The 27,554-nt window shown below is 37.8% G+C and overlaps 1 protein-coding gene across 1 annotated transcript in view; it reads left to right on the top strand.

The window, feature by feature from the left end:
• The window catches only part of LOC122789349 (S-adenosylmethionine synthase), a 516,516-nt gene that overhangs the window by 354,816 nt on the left and 134,146 nt on the right, over positions 1-27,554 (top strand). The window contains exon 5 of the mRNA XM_044056729.1: positions 8,657-8,800. Coding sequence (XP_043912664.1) covers positions 8,657-8,800 — 144 coding nt within the window. The remainder of the gene's footprint in view (positions 1-8,656; positions 8,801-27,554) is intronic.

The following is a 27,554-nucleotide window of genomic DNA, read 5'->3' as shown; positions in this document are numbered from 1 at the left end:
TTAAGACTTCTCTGAATGTAGCAAAGATGCCTTTGGTAATGTGAGGAGCCAGATAAAGGGCTTTCTGAACTGCTGCGGAGGCATGGCGGTCAAATGATAAGTAATTATTAGCAAGAGTCCCTAGATACCTTGCAGCAGTGCCTGATTGGTGGGGTACAGCTCCTACATGGTAACCAAAAGTGTTTTGTTTAGTCAAAGTCAAAGTAAACTTTATTGTCATTCAGAAATCACAAAAGTGCAAAAACTGAATGAAATTCCCTTTCTCTGGACTCAATGTACAGACAACATATAGACTATTTTCACAGACATTTACAGATGTAACACCTAGCTATTACATTACGAACATGCAGGTAGACAGACATATTGCACATAATAAAAACACAACACTTTTTGATCTGAACACTTACTTGCATGAGACATTAGTATGGCACAGGTACTTGGTTAAGACATTGCATTGATCCTTGCACAGAAAGAGGCATTTGAGTATTGCACTGTGAACATTAGAGTATTGCACTATGAATCTTAGAGTATTGCAGTATGGTTAATTTATGAATTTGCATGTATTGAACTGAAATAAGAGATATTTTACTGCATTGCTACTGCCCTAGATGGCCTATAAGTTACAATCATGGTGAATATTAGGTGAGACTGGTTACCAGGTTCTTGCACAATTTGAGACAGATTCTACTGACCCAGTTGGACATAATGGAGTGTAGTGGTTATTAGAGCTCATCAGCCTGATGACATTAGGGAAGAAGCTGTTCTTGAACCTCGTAGTTCTGTAACGTATGCTTTGGAAGCGCTTTCCGTATGATAGATGCAGGAACAGTCTGTAAGCAGGGTGAGTGCAGTCTTTAATTATTACTCTGGCCCTGCTGAGACATCTGGATAAGTACAAGTTGTGGATAGGTGGTCTTAATGATCCTTTCGGCTGTCTTCACCACTCTCTGGAGGGATTTGCGCTCAAAGGTAGAGCAGCTTCCATACCATACTACGAGGTTGTTCATCAGGATGCTTTCTTTCGTACCTCTGTAGAAGGTAGTGAGAACTGTTGATGGGAGATTCACACTCCTCAGCCTTCTTAAAAAGTGCAATCTCTGGTGCGCTTTCTTGACTATTGCATTTGTATTTGTGTTCCAAGACAAGTCCTCATCAATGTCACTCCCAGAAACTTTGTGCTTCTCACTCTTTCCACTGTTTCCCCATTGAGGGTGAGGGGTGAATGTTCCTTGCGATTTTTCCTGTAGCCCACAATTATCTCTTCTGTCTTGTTCACATTTAGTGTCAAGTTATTATTTCCACACCAGGTAATCAGTTGTTCCACCAAATCTCTATACGCTGTTTCCTCATTATTACTGATGAGGCCCACCACCGTTGTGTCATCAACAAACTTGATGATGTGATTTGTGTTGTACCTGGCTGTACAATCATGTGTTAACAGGGTGAACAGCAAGGAACTTAGTACACATCCTTGTGGAACTCCAGTGTTAAGAGTGATGCTATCTGAGGAGTTTTTCCTACACACACTTTCTGATGTCTGTCTGTGAGAAAGTCAAGAATCCAGTTACAAAGTGGAGTGTTAACAACTAGTTGGAGTAGCTTCATAGCCAGATGAAGAGGGATGACCATGTTAAAAGCAGAGCTGAAGTCAATGACTAGTACCCTCGCATAGGTGTTTTTATTCTCAAGGTGTTGCTAGAGAGATGGCATCTGCCATAGCACAGTTTGCACGGTCAGCAAACTGCAGTGGGTTAAGATCAGCAGGCAGCCCAAATGTTATGGCGTCCTTGACCAGCCTTTCAAAACACTTCATTACTGTGGAGCTAAGGGCTACAGGGCGGTAGTCATTTAGGCAAGATGGTGGAGACTTCTTTGGTAATGGAATGACTGTTGTATCCGTGAAGCATTTCAGAACTATTTGCTGACTCAGAGAGTTATTGAAGATATCCATGAGGACATTTATTAGTTGCACTGCACAGTCCCTGACCACACGCCCAAGGATGTTGTCAGGCCCAGCTGCTTTTCTCAGGTTAACTCTGCGCAGAGCCCTCTGGACATCAGCTGGGTTGAGGGTGAGCATCTTCTCATCATGGCCGATGGGCATTTTCTTTGCTGTTGTTTTGTTCCGTTCTTCAAATCTGCTGGAGTAGACATTCAGTTTATTTAAGAATTCTTTGTTGTCCTCATGTTGTGAAGATAGGGGTTGTGTAGTCATTTATGGACTGGATACCCTACCATAGGCACCTGGGGTCTTTTTGGTCAGAGAAGTAGCTCTGGATCTTTCTGCCATAGGTGCAGTTTGCTTCCCTCTCTCCCTTGTTCAGATTTGCTCTGGCTGTTCTGAGGGCTTCCCTGTCTCCAGACCTGAAGGCTGCATTCCTTGCTTTCAGTAGTTCGTACACCTCTCTCATCAACCAGGGTTTCTGGTTGGCTCATGTGATGATGGCTTTGGTGACTGTCACATCATCTACACATTTCAAGATGTAGCCCATCACTGCCTTGGTGTACTCCTCCAGGATGATGCACTGGTTCGCAGTAGCCACCTCCTTGAATATGCTCTAGTCTGTGCTCTCAAAACAGTCCTGGAGTGCTGAGACTGCACCCCCTGGCCATACTCTTACTTGTTTAACTGTTGGTCTCCCTCTAGTTAGCAATGGTTTATATGCTGGTAGCAACAATATGGAAAGATGATCAGAGTTTCCCAGGTGTAGGTGAGGCACTGTCTTAAATGCAAGTTTAACATTGCTGTATACCTTGTCCAGTGTGTTCTCACCCCTTGTTGCAAAGTCCACATATTGGAAATAGTGAGGCAGAACTGTTTTCAAGTTGGCCTGATTAAAGTCACTTGCCTCTATATGAACACAGTCTGGATTCCGGTTTTGCAGTTCATTTATAGCCTAGTATAATGTGGTCATTGCCTCATTTGGATTAGCACTGGGAGGACTGTAGACAGCTGTAATGCAGATGCTGTTAAATTACCTGAGTAAATAAAAAGGTCTGCATTTCAGTGACAAAAACTCTAGATCATCGGAGCAGTGCGAGGATGCAGTCTCACAACTGATACAGCAGTTGTTATTGATGTATATGCAGACCCCACCCCCTCAGACTTAACACTGAGAGAATGTATTCTGTCTGCTCTAAAAAGTGATAGCCCTTCCACATGGACTGCACTGTCATTAATGTTAGAGTTTAGCCAGGTTTTGGTAAAAATAAGCACACAGCATTTCCTCACCTTGTTCTGAGTAGATAATTCCAGCCTTAAATAGTCCATGTTGCTTTCCAGTGATCGAACATTTGCCACCAGCATGGATGGAAGCCAAAGTTTTCCAAAGTGAGTTGTGCTACATTCATTTGCATTTCATTTCAGACCATTGTCCTTGCAGCAGTTGTTTACATGGTCTACCCCACGTTAGAACTGTGAGTCAGTTGAAGATCACATACTAACACCCAATTTATAGTTGTCTGCAGATCTAGTTAACCATAGGCCTGAAGGTCTGATAAATAGATGCCGAATAGTAAAGGGACCAAAACTCAGCCCTCTGGTACACCATTGGTAACTTTTTTGCTTTCAGAAGTAGCATGTGTGACTCTAATCATATGGTATATGTCAGACAACCAGTTAGCTGTGCTTCACACAGTAAAAGGATTTATATTCAGATTTACAGTTCTGTTAATAATGCCTGCATGGAAAATAATATCAAAAGCCTTGGCCAGGTCTAAATATGCTGTATGCACTGCATAACCACTGTCCACAACTTCGGCTTCTTATTCAAATAAATTAATCAGGTTAAAGACAAAGGTTTGACAAAGCCAAATTGATGAGGGTCAATGTCCAGATTAATGAGGTCTGAGATATTGAGCCCCTTATCTTTACATTTGAGGCTAGAGACTAATGGATTCATAACTACCATGTGGTTGGGCCACCCTTTTATACTGGCATTACAGCAGCTGTTTTCCAGGCTCCAGGAATGTAAACCAGTGGATAGGTTTAGACTAAAGAGGTTAAATAGGGTTTAAAAAGGCCATATTTTACACTAATAATCAGGTATCCTCATATGTTTTCAGGGCCATGGATGAATTATTCTTAGTTTTAGAGAGGGCTAAGAGAACTTCTTCCATAGTAATTAAAGGGGATGGTTGGGACTGTGGAAGCTGTGGAACAGCTGTAACTGAGCGGAGTAAAATTTGCACCAAATTTGTTAGCTAGGACATCATCAATTTCCTTTGTGCCAGAGAGCATAGTATTATTGTGGACTAACTCTGAACATTGTTGTTTGTTACTTTCTAACTTCCTGACAAAGTTGAAGAAAGATTTGTAGTTATTTTTGATTTTAGTGGCTGTTTTAAGTTCATACTCAGCTTTGAGTTTCCTAATGATTCCTTTAAGCTCTTAATTTACTTGTGTGTGGTCTTAAGGTAGATAGAATGAGACCTCTAATAAGCATTAAGCAGTTTCTTTCTCTTGTTATATAATTTAATTAATATTCTACAACAGTTTTTATTAGTTTGTCACTGTATTTGGTGCCAATAGGGACTGTCTTATCAATACAAGAAATTAAGTGGGTGTAGAAGTCAGAGGAATAGGTATTGTCTTTAACAATGGGATACATTTGAGGAGGATTACAGTGGATTTAATTTGATCATCAAGTAATTGAAGAAAATTTGTTTTTCAGGTGTCCCAAAGCTATGTACAAGGGAAGTACCACCATTTTTAAAGGAGAAGGTTACCAAATTATGGTCTGATTTAACAATACATGATGATACATATTTTCTCCCCAACCCAGCATGGGTTTAGGCCTAGTCATAGCACCACCACTGCTCTTATATCTTTCTTGGACACAGTCAACCATGCTCAAGACTCAGGACACATTGTCTCCTCACTATTTCTTGACCTTTACAAGGCATTTGATACTGTCCCCCACCTGCTTCTTCTTACCAAACTCTCCAGTTTAGGCATATCTCCTCCTACCCTAGGCTGGTTTTCCAACTACCTTACAGATAGGTAGTAAACAGCCAAATGGCACCAAGCCCTCTCTTCTTTCCTCAGCATCAATACTGGAGTCCCACAAGGGTCCATAATAAGTCCACTGCTCTTCAGCATTTTCATTAATGATTTCCATACCAGCATAACCCATGCTAATCATCCAATATGCAGATGACTCCACCATCATCTGCATGGCCAAGTCTACTTCAGAACTACTTACAGTCACCCAAAATGCCTTAACCTCCAATGAAACCTGGATGTATAATAACCATTTAGACCTAAATGCTAATAAAACCAAACTCATGTTATTCACCCCTAAAAAAACAACACCCCTAACCAAAAGTGAATTTACCATCAACTCACTCAGCAATACTAGCCTCGAAGTAGTTCCATATGCCAAACGTCTAGGCATTATGATAGATGAATGTGTAACTTTTGACCAGCATATTAACTCAAACATAAAAAAAAAACATCAGAAACTAGGTGTCATGTACATGTACAAACACTTCCTCACCTATGCAGCAAGACTGTCCTTTACCTCTTCCTTTCTACTTCTATCCTTGCTCTTTGGTGCACCTCTCCTTACTAATATACAATCCTCTCTTAAATCCAAACTGGACTCAAGCTACAATAAAATCATGATTTTTTTAACAAGTGCCAAATCACTGCATATCACTCTAATGTCTAAACTGGCTAGAACTTCCTCAACATCTAACATACCTGCAACTAACCACAGCTCATAAGATAATCTATAAGCCTTCTAGTTGTCCTGCCCTCTCCTCTCTGTTCACCAAGTATCACCCAAATAGACCTCTGCAATCAGTCAATCAGATGTTCCTTAATGTAGCAAAATCTAATCTTTCCGCTGGTCAAATGTGTTACCCATATGCTATAGCAAAAGTATGGAATGCTCTCCCTCCTTCAATTAGGTCTTCTAGCAACCCTGAATACTTTAAGACTTGGCTGAAACAACACTTGTTATCCCATTGGCTATGTACATGTACCAGCACTGACTATAAAAAAAACAATATTCCTAGGCTTCCTACTTTTTCTCCCCATCTCACTTACAGCTCAGACCCCTTATATATACATTCAGTGCTTCCAACGTACTAAGTCCAACATGTGCCACCCAGCCACACATAATCTTCTATATCAGTTACCTACTATATCTTCTATTCATTCTTGATGCCCGTATAGCAGTAGCTGGAAGGCTGTACGTTACTCTCAGAATCTTTAATCTGCTGCTCTCTGTCTTTCCCCTCTCTACTGCAAAACTGCACTACTGTATTGTTTACACATTCGCTATTATCCCATCTCATTGCAATACTGTATTGTTTACACATTCACTATTATCCCATCTCATTGCAATACTGTATTCTTTACACATTCGCTATTATCCCATCTCATTGCAATACTGTATTGTTTACACATTCACTATTATCCCATCTCATTGCAATACTGTATTGTTTACACATTTGTTATTATCCCATCTCATTGCAATACTGTATTGTTTACACATTCACTATTATCCCATCTCATTGCAATACTGTATTGTTTACACATTCGCTATTATCCCATCTCATTGCAATACTGTATTGTTTACACATTCGCTATTATCCCATCTCATTGCAATACTGTATTGTTTACACATTCGCTATTATCCCATCTCATTGCAATACTGTATTGTTTACACATTCGCTATTATCCCATCTCATTGCAATACTGTATTTTTTGCACATTCGCTATTATCCCATCTCATTGCAATACTGTATTGTTTACACATTCGCTATTATCCCATCTCATTGCAATACTGTATTGTTTACACATTCGCTATTATCCCATCTCATTGCAATACTGTATTGTTTACACATTCGCTATTATCCCATCTCATTGCAATACTGTATTGTTTACACATTCGCTATTATCCCATCTCATTGCAATACTGTATTGTTTACACATTCGCTATTATCCCATTTCATTGCAATACTGTATTGTTTACACATTCGCTATTATCCCATGTCCTCAATTGTATTCTTGTTTGCCTTGCATACTTAAAATCTAACATCTGTATAACTAGTATTGTCTACTTTATTGTATCACCTATTCTATAACGTAGTGTTCTGTACCATCGCTGCTTGATTTCTGTATTTTGATTCTGCAGCTTTAGCATGTTGTTTGTTTTTGGAGCTTTTCTCCCCGCTAAAAACAAGGTCACCCTGGCCTTGTAGACAAATGCAAATGAAATAAAATAAAATGTTGTATCTTTCGGCTTTTCCCGGTTGGGGGTCACCACAACGGAACTCCGGTCCGCTAATGATTGGCAGCAGATTTCTACGTACCGAGTTGCCAGCCCTGATGTACAACCTTCAATGAAGGTATGCCCATTCACGCATGTCTGCACACAGAAGACGCTTTAGCTGAGAATCGAACAGGACAACGTCTTACTGTGAGGCGACAACGCTACCGCAGCACCACCACTGCAGTAACAATGAAATAAAATAAAATAAATAAATAAAGTTATAAAATATGGAGGAAATGGCCATATTTGTGAAGACTAAATCAAGGATATTGGTACGCCTAGTAGGATGATTATCTATTTGTGAAAAAGAGCTATCATTTATGGTGTCAAGGAACCACTAGGCATACTGACCATAGGCAGTGTAGATCAGCTAATTTACTGATTGATAGTTGAAGTCTCCCAATTGAAAGGTCTTGGGTTTAATGGGAATTTCAGCTAATGTGTTAAGATTGCTATCATGCTCAGAACTGGACATAAAGAGTGTTTTATAGTTGTCTGTGAAGTCATAATTAGTCTTGTTTATTGTAATTCAGACTTATAGGAATCCAAATGTGGTATTCCAAGGAATTTGTTGTGATGTGATGATATCCTTGACAAATACTAGTAATCCCCCACAATTGTCAGTAGGTTTGAAGATATGATAAGCATTATACCAAGGGATTTGCCCAAGCAGGTGGTTCAAAAATGTGACTTTTTCAATGTGCTCCATGTTGAAGCTGAATTTCAAAATGTGCTATATGAATGTATGTATGTATGCATGCATGTATGTATGTATGTACTGTATGTACACATGAATTTATGTATGTATGTATGTATATATGTATTTACGTGTGAATATGCTCGTGTAGCTGCAGATTGATCCCAGCTAAATATAAAACTCTTGCTAGTGTACTATATCCTTGGAGTTTTATTAAGTTGGGTTGAGGGCACATATTCCGGCATGGGATATGGATATTAATTTATTTCAGGATCAAAATATTTTTAGTATTTTTTTATGACTCATTAGTACTAGTTTATCACTGTGTTTTGATGACATATTTTTTATGTGGTCTAATTTCAGACTTATATAGCAGATGCCTAATTAATTGAGCACAGAATATCAAAAATGTAGAGGAAACTATGCAAAATATTAGGAATTTTGAAATCTCATTTTCTGAGGTGACAGGAGAGGTCAGCCATCCTTCTTGAGAATGGTGGTGTTAATAACCGAGCCTCAGACTTCCCCGACTCACAGATGATGAATAGTTGCTGTAAGCCTGATGGGTGTATCATAATATGTTATTTATTTATTTTTATTTTATGGTAGTGATAATGGAGCTATCAAAGGCAAAATAATCAAGTGTAAAGGAAAAATGTATTTTTGTTAATTTTAGGGTCTGATGTTTGGTTATGCTACTGACGAGACTGAGGAGGCCATGCCACTGACCATTATCCTTGCTCACAGACTCAATGCAAAGCTAGCAGAATTGAGACGGAATGGCGTTCTTCCATGGCTCCGGCCTGACTCCAAGACTCAGGTATGGTAGTAATTTCTGTAAAAGCTGTGAAAATTGATTTTGATTGGTATCACCAATGCATTTCAATATACTTTAATGAATGAAAACAAATAATGAATGAAAGTGACAGTATGGTGAACTGCAATTCATTTCATAACACACAAGTATATGATCAGTTTCATCAAACATCATTTTCTTAGTATTATAGTGAAAATCACCATTACAGGCTTTTGAAAGATTTAATTTTAGATAACTGAGAAATGTTAGACCGTGGACGTTTTAAGTTAAAATGTTTATGATGAAGTGTGGGAATTAGCTTAGGTGTGGGAGTCTGGTGTCTTTCACCATTCCTATAGTAGAGTGCTTTATTGGCATAATAACTGTTGATGATGATGATGATGACGATGATTCCTTCAAATGGTTAAGGTATAAAATGGAAATGATTTTTACCTCTGTTTTGGTTTTACCAAAGTAGATCTTGAAAGAACATTTGCCAAATGACATAACCTTTGACTCTTGTGACCAGTTTGTAAAACTTTTAATGTAAAAGTCAGTGATGTGATGGATTTATACAACTTAAGTGAAGACTGCAGAAAAGAAACTATCATTACTCCAGAGTGATAAGGTTTGATCTCAAGGGTGAAACTAGGCTAGAGTAAGTTCTATATAATGTTTAACCCCTAGCCAGTATTATAGCTTTTATAACAAGCCAAGAATCTTTCGTTTTAAATTTTGTTATGATTTTAGTTTTGTGACATTTGAGTACTTAATGTGTAAATGAATACAGTAATTGAAGGTCCTAAAACTTTTTTTCGTTTTTTGTTTTTGGCTTCCCACAGTTGGCCATTAACTGGACCCAGGTCCTCTTCTTTTTCACTGGACCTGTCGGATCTGACTTATCTTCTCTCAGACTTATCTCAACCAATGTTTGGGGCTTGTGAAGTGTTACCCTGGCTATGCAGTATTTGTGTGAGATATCTTGTCCCTGCTGGGTGAATGTCACTTGTTTTTTATGACCTCTGACAATGGCATCATTATTCTACTAACATGGTAATATAAAACAGGAGCAAATCCAATGGGTGGTGATCAGCAGTGGCCATTGAAAAATGTAAACTATTGCTATTAGAGGACCTAAGCGAAAACAGTGGAAATAAAAGGTAGCATTAAGTTTAACTTCTGTTTAAAAAAAACTTAGCAATGGGAAATAAGATTTTATCAGGAAAAGGGGCTAGTTTAAAACTTAGGGAAAAAAAGCCACTTTATAGGAATATCAATAGAGAAAAACTGTCCAATTGCTCATAGGTCAGGCTGTGAGGTTAAAAATTGCTAGACGCTACTTCATAGAAATCAGTCTGTAGTAAATGTGAAACTGGGACAGGAAATGATGCAGAAAAATTACATTGCAATATTTTATATATATTAATCCCACAAAAATCAGCAAAAGCAAATGGAGATGCTAAGAAGAGAAGGCAGTAAATGTTAGTCAGGAAAGGAAGTCAGTGCCGATGGCAAGTACAAAAACAAAGTTTCAGTGGTGCTGCTACAGACAAAGGATGACCGCAGTCTTCATCCTTCACCTGCTACAGACAAAGGATGACCGCAGTCTTAATCCTTCACCTGCTACAGACAAAGGATGACCTCAGTCTTCATCCTTCACCTGCTACAGACAAAGGATGACCTCAGTCTTAATCCTTCACCTGCTACAGACAAAGGATGACCGCAGTCTTAATCCTTCACCTGCTACAGACAAAGGATGACCTCAGTCTTCATCCTTCACCTGCTACAGACAAAGGATGACTGCAGTCTTCATCCTTCACCTGCTACTGACAAAGGATGACCTCAGTCTTAATCCTTCACCTGCTACAGACAAAGGATGACTGCAGTCTTCATCCTTCACCTGCTACAGACAAAGGATGACCTCAGTCTTCATCCTTCACCTGCTACAGACAAAGGATGACTGCAGTCTTCATCCTTCACCTGCTACAGACAAAGGATGACCTCAGTCTTCATCCTTCACCTGCTACAGACAAAGGATGACCGCAGTCTTAATCCTTCACCTGCTACAGACAAAGGATGACCTCAGTCTTCATCCTTCACCTGCTACAGACAAAGGATGACTGCAGTATTCATCCTTCACCTGCTACAGACAAAGGATGACCGCAGTCTTCATCCTTCACCTGCTACAAAGGATGACCGCACTCTTCATCCTTCACCTGCTACAAAGGATGACCGCACTCTTTATCCTTCACCTGCTACAGACAAAGGATGCCCACAGTCTTCATTCTTCACCTGCTACAGACAAAGAATGTCTGCAGTCTTCATCCTTCGCCTGCTACAGACAAAGGATGACCGCAGTCTTCATCCTTCGCTGCCCATTAAACTCTCAAGACAGAAACTTGTTCACTGCTGTTATGACCGTATAAATATGAACATTAACTTTTCAAATGCTTTATCTGGCTCAGTTAGGTTTTAGCTATAAAGGAAGCGGATAACAAGTTTTAGAACACAGTAATATGTTCTATAAATTAATTATACATCAAATGACTAAGAAACACGGCTTCATTGTTTTGGTGATCGGTAGACCATTTGCGCATTGTAGGAGCCCTATGTCTTCTTAAATCAATAAAATTTTACCTCTGATTTGCTATGAAGTCCAGATTAAACTATACATGATCCTAGATACAAGAAAAAAAGAAGCACATGTAATGAACACTTTGCCTTTTATTTCTCAAGTATAAATGGCAGTGATTATTTATAATAAACACCCTGGCTATGCTGCATTTGTGTGAGATATCATGTATCAGCAGGGCAAATGCCACTTGTTTTTTCCCCTCCAGAATAGCCTCTTACAAATGTTATTTTGCTTACCTGTGATGAGTCTCTGTGTCTGTGAAAGCACTTATTCTAATAACGGGAGACATGGTTTGACATTGGATGTTCAGTTTTAGCTTCCAGATGAAACCAAAATGCATTTACACAGTTCTGTAACCCATCAGAAGACTACCAATGTCCAACATGGGTTGACAGTTTGATATAAATATTTAAAAACACAAACCGTAATTTCAACCTCTTAACTGTTCCATTTCCTAATAAATTGGTTATCTAGTCACTTGAGATCCATGCTTCTCTTTCAAATGTAATTCTGAAGTCTCAGGAGTTAATTACATTAATGTAACAATCAGCTATTTTTTATATTCTATCCAGTTTAATCCTAATCCATTTTTTCAATTAAAACAAAAATGCTAGATCTGTCTCAGTTCTATAGCTCTCAACCACTTAGCACAAAAATATATTGCTTGTAGAAACTTAAATAATTGCTAGAATAAAAGGTCTTGTGTTACCATGCATTTTCTGAAGGATATGACATGTGAAACTCAAACGCCTGTCATTATGTGCTGAATTCAGTCCTTACTTATTTGCCAAAAAATTACAGAAAACCACTGATTGTATGAGGAACACACCCAAAATATGAGGTAAATCTGGACAGTTTAGAGGTATGCTCAGTTCTCCTGCTTAAAAATAAGTTCATTTAGGATTATGTTTTGAAGACCCCACTATCCTTGGAGCAGTTAAGTTTAACACAATTGTTGGTGATTTAAGTTTACGAATTTTTACCTCAAGTCAGGAATATGTATTTTGGAGGTATATACATTCAGAGTGTGTGTGTGTGTGTGTGTGTGTGTGTGTGTGTGTGTGTGTGTGTGTGTGTGTGTGTGTGTGTGTGTGTGTGCTACAGAATCCTGAAAGCCCAAAATCCTGAGTCCAAAATCTCAAAAGTTCAAAATACTGAAAACTCAAAATCCTGACAGCACACAAGATACCAACACCTACTATATTCCAGCACAAGTACATACAGAAACATATTACCCTTCAACTGTACACAGGAGGCAAGCGCTCCTGCACTCCCCCACACCCCCTGCTACTTAAATATATCAATTCCGAGATTGCACTTCACTACACTAAGTGCAATCTTAGAGTTGATATATTTAAGTAGCAAGGAGTGGGGGGTGCAGGGGGGCTTGTCCCCTGCTTATACTTGAAGAAGAGTAATATTGTTTGTGTTTTATTTGTTTCTGTAGGTACTTGTGCTGGAATATAGTAAGTGTTGGTATCCTGTGTGTTTTCAGGATTTTGAGTTTTCAGTATTTTAAGTTTTCAGTATTTTGAACTTTTGAGATTTTGGTCTCAGGATTTTGGGCTTTCAGGATTCTGTAGTGCTCCCGTGTGTATATATATATATATATATATATATATATATATATATATATATATATAGATAGGTCTACCTGACAATGCTGAAAGCTGACAATGCCAATGATGAGAACGCCGACACCAGAAGTTCGAAAACTGAGATGACCGACGGATGAAAACCCCGACGCTGAGAACACTGACATGTGAAAAGGCTGTGTAAGTATGCGGTAGTGACAGACGTTAGGGTTAGGGTGCGAGTAAGGTAAGTGTGCGATATTGACGGACTCTAGGGATAGGGGTGGGTTAAGTGAGTTAGGGTTAGGGCGCGGGTTAGGTGAGTGTGCGATAGTGACAGTCTTTAAGGTTAGGGGCAGGTTAAGTGAGTTAAGGTTAGGGCGCGGGTTAGGTGAGTGTGCAATAGTGACAGCCTTTAGAGTTAGGGGCAGATTAAGTGAGTTAGGGTTAGGGCGCGGGTTAGGTGAGTGTGCGATAGTGACAGTCTTTAGGGTTAGGGGTGGGTTAAATGAGTTAGGGTTAGGGCACGGGTTAGGTGAGTGTGCGATAGTGACGGACCTTAGGGTTAGGGTTTGGGTTAAGGTTATAGATAGTTGTGTATGTAAGGTTTAGTGTGGGTTTGTAAGGATTTTGGTGTGCTTGTGTTGTGTGTGTGCTTTTTGGACAGGGGATTTGTTTTGTTTGTTGATTGTCGGGATTGTGGTGTGTCGGGCATATGAGGTTTTGTGTTTGTGAACTTTCGGTTATGTGGTGTCGGTGATTTCGTTGTCGGTGTTGTAGTGCATCGGTGTTGTCAGGTAGACCCATATATATATATATATATATATATATATATATATATACACACATATATGTATATATATATATATATATATATATATATATATATATATATATATATATTTATATATGGGATGTGGACACATGCTCGACTAGCATATGTCCAAATCACAAAACATCGAACACACATACACGAACGTGCTTAACATCGACAAGAGCTTCTGTGTATGTGTGCCTGTTTTGTAGATCGGGCTACAGTGAGGGTAAGGGAAATTTCCCTTTTCCCCACTGTAGTGCGATCTTGGAGTGAGAATAATAAAGTAGGGGGTATGTGTAGATTTTTTATTTTGAGCTACACATACACAAAAGCGCTTTTCGATGATAAGCGCTTTGGTGTATGTGTGTTCGATATTTTGTGATTCGGACATATGTTAGTCGAGCATGTGTCCTAGACTCATATATATATATATATATATGTATATATATATATATATATATATATATATATATATATATATATATATATATGGTTTCACTTTAGAATCTTGAACTACTGAAATATCGAACTTCACTGGCTCGAGACCTAAGTGTCGAAACTGAACTTGCGTGAAAGTGCAGAATGCCGAATGCAGAAAGGTCAAATCTGCGGTTGTGGAGGCGCGTACGTGACATGAAATTCCCTGTGTTCGTAATGTGCGGTCTGGTATGTGGTTGTAGCTGGAGATTCAGGTAAGTGATGTTTTACTAGGGGTTTTGGGTAGGGATTTTAGGGTGTGTGAGTGTGTTTGGAGTTTTGAGGTGCGGATTAGGGTAGGTAGGTAAGACTGTAAGTGTTGAGAGTGGTGGTATTTGTACGTATGTGATGTGTGTTTGTGCAGGGGTAGTGTAGAATGTCTGGTGGTGATTTTTGTGTGTTTGTGTTTTTAGTGCGACTTCGGAATTAGTATATATAAGTGGCGTGGGTGCGGGGGGGTTCAGGAGGGGTTTGCCCCCCCTGCTTTTATGCAGGGTCCATGCATGTGTTTGTTTTGTTGTATTTGTATATGTTGTGCTGGTTTGTAGTGTAGGGAGGAAGGTGTATGTGTGCTTGTTTGTGTGTGTGTGTGGACTGTGTATGTGGGCAGTCACGATTTTAAATTTCGTGCTTTTGGGTTTTTAAGTTTTCGGCTTTACAGTCTCGAGATACTGAATTTCACTATTTCAGTATTTCAGGATTGTAAAGTGAAACCGTATATATATATATATATATATATATATATATAAAATACCTATATGCGTGCCTGTGTGTGTGTGTGTGTGTGTGTGTGTGTGCGCGTGCACATTAATATATGCATATATATATATATATATATATATATATATATATACATACATTATATCTATATCTATATATATATATATATATATATATATATATATATACACACACACACACACACACACACACACACACACAAGTTCGTAATGAATAATCGCTGTTGAGTTTATTGAAACACAAGACATGAAATAAACTTATTAGCAGTTACCATTCATTTGATTTAAAATCAGTGAAGAAAATGACAAATGTAAATATTTGCGATTACAAAAAGAAAAACAGAAAAACAACTTTTGTCTTTGCCCCCTCCCACACACCCCACAATGTGGGGGACTAACTCCGGGTTGCACAAACATGAAGAAAAGATAATATGAGGAAATGTGACCATTACATAATTTGACAACAGTACCACAGAAGAAAAACACCAGCTATTCAGCATACGATAAAATGCATGCAGCGATAGCTCACACAGCACTAATATATGTTTCTATATGTGTGCGTGTGTGTGCATGTGTGTGTCTGCGTGTGTGTGTTTGTGTTTGTGTGTGTGTGTGCGTGTGTGTGTGTCTATATATATATATATATATATATATATATATATATAAAACATACAACCCTTAGTGATATAAATAGCAAACAAAACCGGAGTGAACAGGTTGTCCATTACCAAACATGGAACTCATCTTTGATACTTGGTTCACAGATGACTGTGTGCTTTGGCTATCTGTCCATGGTAAGTCTTTTTTTCTGATGTCCTCAGTGTGTTATTTTTGCTGAGAGAGATCTATTATTATTATTATTATTATTATTATTATTATTATTATTATTATTATTATGTATTAATGGATGTAAATCTCTTTTCTTCCCTCTTCATAAGAAATGTTCAGTGCTCCAACATTACGTTTTGGACTTGGATGTGATGTCTGGAGAAACACATATATTTTTATGAGTCATGATTTGCTCTTCTTTTGGGGAATTACTGCATTAGAATGCAACCTCTTTGTCAAATGACACTCTACACAATCCTGTTCTTAATGGGTATGCTTAGTGCGTTAGGAAGGAATATTTCACAGGCTACTGTGGAGCTACAGTGCTATAGCTCTGACAAGTAATACTACAATGGTCAGTGAATCATTCCCAAATAATGCAGTGACCATCTGCTAGTAACAGGAATGTTATTGCTATAGTATAAATGTTGCAGTCCAGGGATGCAGCCAGTATAAATTAGCCATGCACACTTCCCCAGATCTACACACCATGGTAATTGTAGAGAAGCAGTCTAGTTGAAAGGCAAGTTCTACCTTGCTGTTTCATGCAAAACAGTGAAGACAGATCATGGTACATTTATGGTATATACCAAGTGCTGCCTATGGCAACAAACAGGCCTGTTGGTGCCACATCAATTAAGTACTGCAAGGCTGTGTGCATCTGTATATATGTGTGTGTGTGTGTGTGTGTGTGTGTGTGTGTGTGTGTGTGTGTGTGTGTGTGTGTGTGTGTGTGTGTGTGTGTGTGTGTGTGTGTGTGTGTGTGTGTGTCTGTGTGTATTTGTGCAACAGTGTGCATGTGTGAATATTTGTGTGTGTGTGTGTGTGTGTGTGTGTGTGTGTGTGTGTGTGTGTGTGTGTGTGTATATGTGTGTGTCTACAATTGTTGACAGAGCTATGCCATCAAGGATGCGCATAAGGCATTACCTCCCACCCCAATTCTGCCATCAGTGGAACACTTGACAGCCACCTGTGCTCCAACCCTTAAAATAAATTAATAAATAAATTACTAGAATCCTAGTATCTAGACCATCAAATGGCTATAACTCATTGTTGTATATAACATTTATGTTAAGAAAATAACCTTTGAAGACAAAAAAAACACTTAGATCAAACAGTGTCCAGTGCATTTCATCTTTTAAAAAAAATTCTTCAGAATAAACTTACTTGAAACAATGCTTCCTTAAATACCTCAAAAATCACATGACAAAAAAAATCCAACCAATAGAAAACATATACTATCTTTGTTTTGGTTTTGTTTCAAATTACAGTTGATTGAAATAGAATTGTTGACCACTGATGATTTATCTGTCCCTAAAAAAAAAAATGACCAGTATAACTCCTGCCATAATAATAAATTCTTAATCCAAAATATGATAGCACAAAACATTTGTCAATAATAATGTGTAATGTCAAACAACTAGTGAAATGAGAGCACGGATGAAAAATAATCAAGTCAGCTACAACTGAATGAAAATAAAAAAAAAATGCAAACTTTAAACATTTTTTTCTTCTGTTCTTCAGAACATTAAAATCAAACTTTTTAAATGTGAATAGAACTCAACATTTGATTGTGTAGTAGCCAATCAACCCACAGGAATATGTCATATGACTATTGTATGCTATATTTAAATACATTTTGTGAATGTTATAAATATTAATAAACTAACAAAATGTAAATATAATATGTTAATGCATTCAAGAAAATATGCTTGTATTCAAATAAAAAAATAATTAACTGTTAAGATAGCTAGAATCTCCCATTCAAAAACAGTCCATACCATAAATATCAAAGAACTTGAGTGGTGAATGTTATTGCACTGTACCATCCAGACCTTTACATTTTTTTAACAATCTGCTTAAACAATATTATGTGCATCATGCAATATTATTGTATGACTAAAATAATTTCAACAATTTTCATAACAAAAACTATCATAACGAGACTTCCAAGATGGCTGCACAGTGAGTAACAGCTTAAGTTCAGTTCTTCCAGTGTGAAAACAGAAAATCAGAAAAGAGAATATGTCCATTTGGGTAAATTTAAGTTAATAGCTAGTAATTGCACTGTCTGTATACCAGCAAAGTGGAAATTTAGATAACCTAAAAGAAAATCGACCATAAATGGTGAGGGAGAAACTCCAAGTGGGAAGAATCCTGCAGCTGTTCAACAAAAAGCAGTTCAAGCTTCAGCTTTGGTGCAAGATATGACTTCCAGAAATCTAGAAGAAAAATAAGTCAAATGTGCTCTGAACTAATTAAATTAAATGAAACACCGAATAAGTGTATCAGCTCAAATAACAAAAGGCTGGAAAAAATAGAAGCTTTAATCAGATGTTCAGATGAGCTGATAAAACTGTAAAAATCAGAGGTCAAAATAAGGAAAAGGCTGGCTGAGTATGAGACTATTCAAGAAGAGATGTTTCAAAAATGGTATAAATGGAGGACAGAGCATTCAGGGAAAACTTGTGATTTTTCTACTGTACCAGAGAAACTGGAAGGAACAGATGGCATCAGTTTTATGAAAGCATAAATAAGCAAGTGGGCAGGTATTCCACAGAGTTGTTAGTTGAAAGGGCACATCATATGTATGCTGCAAAGCTGGCCACGACAAAGCAGCCAAGACCTCTAATAGTAAAGATGCAGTTCTTCCAGCAAAAAGTGTTGATTCTGACAAACTGTGTTAGAAGGCTAAAGAACTAAAGGTTGGAGACAGAAGAGTGTTTGTGGAAAATGATTACTCATTGTACACCAGGCAGAAGAGGAGAAAATTTATTCCAGCAATCAGGAAATGTTGAGAGGCAGATGTGAGATTCAAGTTGCTGTATCCATCGATCTTCAGAATATTTTTCCTGGAGGTTCAAAGTCATTTCTTGATGCTGAACATGCTAAGGAGGAAGTAGAAAGGTCTGTCCAACAAATCGCGAGCTATCAAACAAAAGGGGACTCTTCTTATTCTTCTGATCATAAAGCTCATAACAAGATTATGCTAGTGAAACCGTTTTCAGTGTTCCAAAGGAAAATTCTTGGATGACAGAGACAAGCACAGGATTTGACTAGAAGAACCAGGAGCATATTGCAGATGAATCAGAGACTGGAGTCGGGAGATGGAAAATAACAGGATGAAAGCCAGCAATGAAAATTAGTGAATTAATGTGGGATTACAAAATGCAAATCACATTTGTGAAATATGGCAGAATAAAAAAACTGGAAATAGTGCATTTTTTGACTTTGTTAAACTTGTAGGATGTTCAGAAACATATGCTCTACTTCATGTCATTAATGTTTGGAAGAACATTAAGGAGAGGGGAAGAGAAGTTGTAACTAAGATAAAACACTTTTTTGTTCTTAACAGTATTTAAAACATGACATGCAGTCTTGAGTCTATATTACTTCATCAAAGTTTTATTTCCATGAATACCTAATAATCTACCCCATTGCATCAAACATCCATTCATCAAATGGTCACATCAACTAATGGTTTTAACAGGGAAGAGAGTTCGTTGGCCATCATTATAAATATGCTCTTTTCCCCACTGTAGTGCAATCTTGGAGTTGGTTTATATAAGTAGGGGGGTTGTGGGGGCATGAGAAGCATAGCCTCCCTACTTTGGTGGGTGTGAAATAATGTAGTGTGTGTGACAATCTCTGTGGTGGACAATTAATTTCCTTCTCTATGAAAACCATTCACTGATGTGAACATTCAATGAATGTAAAGGGGTTGATGATTAGGTATTTGCGGAAATAAAACTTTGATGAAGTAATACAGACCGGCAGTCTTTTATTTATAGTAGCATTGTGCAGTAGGTTAGACATCTCGGATAGGAAGCCAGAAAAGTCTTTTGACGTTTCCCGGTTAGGGGTCGCTACAGCAGATCACCGGTCCTCTCCTGATTGGCAGTGATTTTTAAGGTGTCAAGTTGCCAGCCCGGCACCTAACCTTCACAAAAGTCACACACAAACACTCACGCACCTACCTGCATGTCCTTAAAGTTACTCGACTGCAGAGAGGACATGCAGACTCCGCACAGAAGGCACTCCAGACAAGAATCGAGCTGAAAAACATCTTTCTGTGAGGCAACAACACTAACCACTGCACCACCGTGGCTGACTCAGAATAGGCAGCCAGAAAAAACTGTGATTATAGAATGAAGTTAAAAAATCCCTTGCCCTTGGAGGTAAGAAATAATAAGTACTAAGACTCTTTCCATTCCATTCAAGAGAGCAGTACTTGAAACCACACCACCCACCATGTATAAAAAGAATTAGAGACTGATTAAAGCAAACCAGAATGCTTGTTGACTTAAGGCTCAAAATTAACCCAGATGAAGAATTTCTGTCTTCCAGAGCACAGTTCAGTAATAAGAAATATTGCATATGTCTAAAACAAATAGAACTGTAAGCTATAAATAAGGCGATTAAATGGTCCCAGGTTCAGCCATCTAGGGACAAATGCATCATGGCAGGTACCTTAGATGAAGAAAACCATGAAAGATACCCAAGACTTTTTAAACATCCCCCAGCAGTTAGAAGGCATTTGCCAAGCATCTTGACTTTATACTGAGCCCTGCGTCATATATGTGAGGCTTCGTAAACCATTTACAGCTACTGTTCCATCCAAGCAGCCAAGATAGCATAGGCAGAAGCAGGAAGAAATAGATTCATTTGTTTCCTGTAGTAGTTATAAAACTCCAAAACCTTGCATCGACTGAGGTAAAAATAACTTAGTGTTAGATTAACTTCATTAGAACATAATGAATAGATAACTTCATTAGACCATAATGAATAATCTCTGCATTTTCAAACAAGAAATGTGTGGCAGCATCAGTTAACAAAGTTAGTATGAATACAATAACACTGTTGCATACATGCAAGGTGATGTAGTGAAGGCACACAAGTTTTTAAACACATTTGTTCAAGAAGATACCGTATTTAACCTAAATCCTCACAAGGTTGTCTGTGTGTCCTTTGCACTGTAATATGACATGCACCCAAGGAGGATGATAGAATGGGACATTGCAGGCTTACAGAACAATTCATTTTGCATTGTTGCTAACAGTTCAAAATAAAAAAGCATCTGGTGTAGTGAATGCATTCTTTACATTGTCATTGTTCTAGCTAGAGAACATTCCAGAAGCACTAAAAGATATGTCTGACATGTCATGTCATGTTTCTTCTCTCCTGTTCGAGATAAGCATAGTGACAGCCAAGGCAGATAGTAAGGGACCAACTGTTATTAGTGGTGGAATGTTTATTTTAATTAAACACTGTGTGGTACCATACACTTCCACCCCAACACTGCAAGTATCTGAGACACAGAGGAATCCTAAAATTATGATTCATCCCTCGGGTATTAGAGAGGTGCAAGAACAGTTTAAATCTTCACTAAAATGTGGTTAATATAAAGGCTGTTAATACAAGAGTTTCAAATACATGGGCACTTTCCAGTAAATGTGTCTGATGGTTGATAAAGCAACCTTGAAGCAAATGCATTGAAAACAGATATGCTTTACATAAATGCTACTGAACAACAACACAGAAAGCTCATGCCCAAATTCAAGAAAGCTTGCCCAAAATATAATTACTGCCAAAAACTATTCCTTTGGTTTATTGTAATCTTATGTGAAGGACAGAAAACTAGACATGAAATCACATCAATGAGGGGGAGAAAAGCACCAACACTACACTTTTTTTTTTTTTTTTGTGAATTCTTTTTTATTGCAATTTTTCAATCTTACATAGCATGACAGAAACCCTTACAGACAATACATCCAAATGAGAAATACAATATGCAACTTGTGTATAGGATAAGAACATCGAAAACACCAACTATATACAATTCATACTGTGCCCATATCAAATCCTATATAATTCAAATACAGCGTGCTAAGGACTATTGGTATCTGTAAGATAACAGTAGTTATTTAAGTATATGTTCAGATAAGATTTCCCAAAATTCCTTCATACCTGGTTTGTGTTTAATATTGTGGAACAGGTATTTATGTGCCTTAAGGTAATTAATAGCTATATGTTTAAATCCTTCCCATGATAGGGAGTGTCTGTTTTTCCAATTCAAGGAGATGTAATATTTGATTAACATAAAGATGGGAATCAGTACCTTGCATTTTCTTTCTGATACTCCGGGGGGGGGGGGGGGATGAAGAATGGTAAATTCCCATGACAGGGTGGATTTTTCGTAACCGATTTTTTCAAGAATCACCCTCAAGGCACACCATAGCTTGTAGGAACATTTGCAGCTCCAAAACGAGTGCAGGATATCATCCGATTGTTTCGGGCAATATTTACATTCAGGGGATAAATTAGGGAAAATTTTGTTCAGGGTCGTGGGGGTAAAATACGCATTGTTTACTATCATCATTTGGGTGTATTTCATCTTCTTAAAGGGAATCGATTTAGTGCTTAGGTTTATAGCCTTTGCGAGTTGGTTTTGGTCAATATCAGGGTTGATTTTTGACCAGAATTTCGAAACAATTAGTTTATTCTGGTATCTAAGCGTCATAATGACTTTGTACACACTTGAGGTAATTTTTTTTCCCACTTAGCAGGAGATTTATTAGTGTTTTACATGTTAAGATATCTTTGTCCGAAACTAGTGGATGTTCTAGGTATTTACTTACTAGTTCTCTAATTTGTCGTAGTATCATTAAGTACTTATATGGTAAGCCGAGACTAGTTCTCATGTCAGATATTGATTGGTGTCTAAAGGGGAAAAGATCCGAGATAGAGGTATTTAGTAGTAGGGGGTATTGCTCCAGGTTTAGCATGTAACCGTTTAGCTTAAGATTAGGGTTTAAATGAAGTGGTTGTAAAATACCAAACAAGTGTGAGAGGTTCATTGATTTAAAAATTGTCTGTAAGGATTTTATGCTAAATATTATGTTTTTTTGTGTGTTTTAGGGTCCCTAGGTTATCTTCATTTAAGAATGGGAGGGCGGCAGGGTTGAATTTTAACGTTTTAATATAATTATTATAAAGAGACATCCAAGGTGGGGCCCATACCGGATTATTCTTCTTGTAGGATGCTATTTTAAAAATTCTACTAGCGTTAATAATCTCATAATAGGTTTTAAAATCCGGTAGGCCCAGTCCCCCCTGTTCCTTAGGACAGATAAGCTTTGAGTAGCTAATCCTGACCGATTTAGGGGCCCAGATAAATTTAGAGATAGTTGTTATAATTTTTTTAAAAAAATTGTTATGGAGAGTGTTAGTAGTTGCTTGAAATAAGTAGAGAAGCCTAGGGAGAATATTCATTTTAATCACTGTTGTTCTGGCCAAAAACGGGAGCGTGAGCTTAGACCATCTTATGATATCATTTTGTACGTTTGACCAGTACCTGACTACATTGTCTTGATAGTAACTGTGGTTACCTTGCGAAAATTGAATACCTAAGTATTGTATTTGATCTTTGAATTTGATCTCTGTAGATAGTGTAATGTTAGGTAACCTCGAGTGGATGTTTAAAGGGAGTATTAAGGATTTTTCCCTATTTATCTTATAGTTTGCGAGGTTAGAGAATCTTTTGATAGAAGCCAGTATTTTACTTAGGTCAGAGCTGGGGAGGGTGAAATATATGTTCAGGTCATCTGCGTATGCCGATAGGGAAATCTTTAAGTTATATATATTAGGGGGGTGGTGAAAGGTAGCTTGTTTGATAAGCATGAAAAGTGGTTCCAAATATAAGTTAAAAAGGAGAGGGGAAAGAGGGCAACCCTGCCTAACCCCATTAACAATTTTGATTCTGTTAGATATATGTTTATTGATTTGTAGGGTGGTATATGCTGTAGAATAGAGAATTTTTAATTTGTTTATAAAAGAGATTGGGATATTAAAATATGGTAAGATAGTAAATAAAAATTTAGTACATAGTCGAACGCCTTTGATGCATCTACTACTAAAGCATATATCGGGTGTTTTTTTAAGTTAGAATGATGTATCAATGCTTCAAAGAGTAAGGTCTGATCATTAGTTTGTCTACCTGGAATAAAACCCGATTGTTCGGGAGAAATAATATATGAGATAACGGCCTTGAGCCTATTGGCCAGGATCGTGGCTAAAATTTTCATGTCTAAGTTAATCATGGAGATGGGTCTGTAGTTCCCCGGATTTTTTGCGTCTGTATTATGTTTGTGGATGAGGACGGTTCTAGAGGCATTCAAATGGATATCTTTAAACCCATTACAGATAATATAATTATACAATAACTTTAAGATTTTCGCTATTTTCATATTAAAAGCTTTATAAAATTCTGCTGTAAAACCATCTGGGCCGGGGGATTTATTGGGTTTAAGGTTTTTTATTACAGAAATAATTTCTTGTGTATTAATATCCCTCTGTAGAAATTTATTTTGTTTCTCTGTTAGTTTGGCAAAGGTTAGGTTATTAAGAAAGGAATGCATTTCTGTTTCATCAATCATATTCTCAGAGGGTCCATATGTTTGGGAGAAGATATCTTCAAAGATTTTAATAATTTGAGTAGGTTTCTGGTAGTCCTTGCCTTGGAATTGTATTTCTGGTATAAAAGTAGAGGATTTAGATTGGTTGATCACTCTGGCCAAAAATCTAGAGGGACTATGTATTACATCTGCGTATAATGCTAAGGATTTAATCTCATGTAAACTTAGGAAAAGCACCAACACTACACTTTTATGTACAAATGTGTACAACAGCCCAGTATCTTTCACTATCAAAGTACCCAGCACTTCCCCTACACACAAATAGTTAAAACACACCAGTTCCTCAGAGCTTAGTCAGTGATTCCACCAATAAAATGGAAGGGAGGAGAGAGAAATTCCATCAGTTTACCAGGAAGTCTGACAGGAAGCATCAAGGATGTTCGATGAAGAAGTTGAACAAAGTACACTTAAATGCTAATAATTACATCCAAGGTACCAAGGAAGTCCAAGAGTAATGAGGTTGTTTAACCCCCCCCCCAAAAAAAAAAGGAGCCATATAACTAGATTAATGTAGAAAGCAACTGCAAGTCTCCTAAGTGAGAAGTGGAAGGGAAGAGTCAGACAGATGAAGAATATGTGTTGTTTTAATGCAATATGTAATAGAGTAAAGCCATGCTCAAGGAAATAGCAATATAGACATTTTCTGTGAGAAATCTGAATCAAATAGAATTAAAAGTATTCACAAAGTCATGCTGCAGTATAATCATGTTAATAAGCATTAGGGTGTAAACATTTTGGAATTTCCAGGATGTATTTTAGAGCTTGCAGTTACAAACCAACAGCATTAATCTAGTTGTTAGTCTGTTTATTTAAGAAAGCTTGGTAATGCCAAGTGCCAGGAATGAGACAACTTGTGGATTTGGTGGTCTGCCATTCCCAGCCATTAGGCTGTATTATGTGCTTTTTTCATTTGTATGTACAGTGCTTCCTTACAATTTGTATCTGTTTTGGTGGCACTTCTATGTTTAGCACTTTGATTAGAGCTAGAACTGTCTTCTCCAATATATTGGTTCTCTACGAGATACCTGGATATGGGGACGACACAGTTCTAAGGCTTATTTGCATGTTATGACAACATAAAACTATAACATCAATGGCTGTAATTCATTTATGGTGGTGATGCAGGAAGAGGGTGGAGGAGATGCATATCCACGTTTTTAAGTAGCAAGATAACCCTAGAAGAAGTTTACTGCTTATGGACTCCATTTGTTTGGAAAGTCTAAGAAGTTATTATTACCTTTGTTTTCTTTAAGAAACCCCAATGCACTCTGAAATTATTTCTGGCTCTGTCTTGTCTTCCACCTTCTCATGTAAACAACAATTTTACATGATCATAAAATTAAATGTCTGACTACTGCATTCTAGAGTCAGTATCTGACAGAAAAGCCGCAGTACTCCCAATTTATGTGTTGATGTGGTTCTACCATATAAAGTCTGTCACATTTTGCATCAGTTGTCTTATAGTTTATGGTTCAAAATAACCTGAGGGAATGAGTTTATGCCATGAGACTTTCACACCACACAATCTTTTTGTAAATGTTTTATTAAATCCATGGCACAGATAAATGTAGCATTTCTCTGCCTGAGGTCATGTAAGGGTACTGTCCATAGACTTTATCGGACACCTCTTTGGAGAAGTACAACTCCATCCTTTGCAGTCTATGGAAGTCTGTCATGTTTTACTCTCATTTGATGTCTCTGAGGTTGAAGAACAGCATTAAACCTCAGTGACATCAGTGCAGGGAAAATTAATTTTTCAAAGTTATTTTAATAGCTGGAAAATAAAAACACCTCTGTAACAAGTATGTAGATTTGTTCCATGTATGGTGCTATAACAGGTAAGTCATAAAATATTGACAAAACAATTTAAGGTTAGTATTGTTGCATTAGCACATCATGTAGACCTCCATTAAAGACGTGGTTTATAGGTTCATGGGTTCATAGGTTTATACTAGGCTAATGACCATGAGGTGTTTATAAGCCTAGCAATACAACCCAAATGTATCCCATGTTCCTTAGAGGTTATTTTAAGAGGTTTGTGCTAGTTAAAGCATGATTGTATGGCTGCCTGTCCATCAGAGACATAGGTGCCAAACCAGGGGCGAATTTTTGATTTTTCATCAACTGGTCCAGGTTGCGCTTGGATATGGTTAGGGAAGGGCTCAGCTTCACATGGATGGGAAGTCCAATCCAGAGAATGGAGATTCTCTATGATAGGAAATGGCTACTTCCAGCAATAAGACATGGTTACTTCAGGTTTCTCTAGTGAAAAATTTGCATTAATTCAGTTAGAATATAATCTTTACTGAACATAATTCAGCATAAAAGTTGTGGTTATGATCGTATTCATCTGCAAGCATGAACACTTGTGGCTTTTATGGATAGAATGGTGTTGCAGTAGGCATTAAAAACTATTTGTTGGTTTTGTGTTGAATTTTTAACAACAATGCCCACATCACATGTCTTTGTTACTGTGACGCCCGTGCAGTGGCCCAGCACTCAAGGAGCCTCCATCCTCACCACTAACACCAGTGAGAGGTGTCACATATAGGAGGAAAGGATAACCAATACACACAGTAAAGTGCAATTTCCCTTAAGAGCACACAGAGATCACAGTCAATCCAGGGCTGATCGCTCCCTTGCTCTCCAGGTCCCCAATAAGACTCCCCACTGGCAGAGCTATAGGGTCCAGATCTCAGCCAGATGGGCAAGCTAAAATCTCCAGCACCCTCTCTGTCCAACCAGTGCTTTGTGTCCCTGCCTAAGTAGCTGACACACACACACATACACACACACACACACACACACACACACACACACACACACACACACACACACACACACACACACACACACACACTTTGAGAAGAGTTTATACAACCACACAGACACTCCTGGGGAATGCTGGTAGTACCAGCTGCCACCACCCACTAATATTTATCAGCTACTCAAAGGCCCTTAAAAGGGTGTCCAATTATTACTGTGCAGTATTATTATCTAATTGGTAGAATAGTCCAGGGCTAAAGCTATAAGAGTGGCTTTGTACCATTTTGCTAAAAGCATGCAAGTACTCTAAAGAGCTTAAATTATCTCTACAAAAACAGCTACAGTTGAAAGGGTTTTAAAATATTTAATAACAAATAGTCAAAACACAAGACAATACTTTTTGCTACACAGTGCTAGTCAAGTGTTCAGTGATCACAGAGAAATACTTAAAATAATTCAGTAGTACA

This window comes from Protopterus annectens, chromosome 14.part0 (assembly GCF_019279795.1).
Source record: "Protopterus annectens isolate FY-2018-M chromosome 14.part0, PAN1.0, whole genome shotgun sequence".
NCBI lineage: Eukaryota > Metazoa > Chordata > Ceratodontiformes > Protopteridae > Protopterus > Protopterus annectens.
Note: the sequence above shows the minus strand (reverse complement) of the source record. Positions and strands in the feature narration are given on the sequence as shown.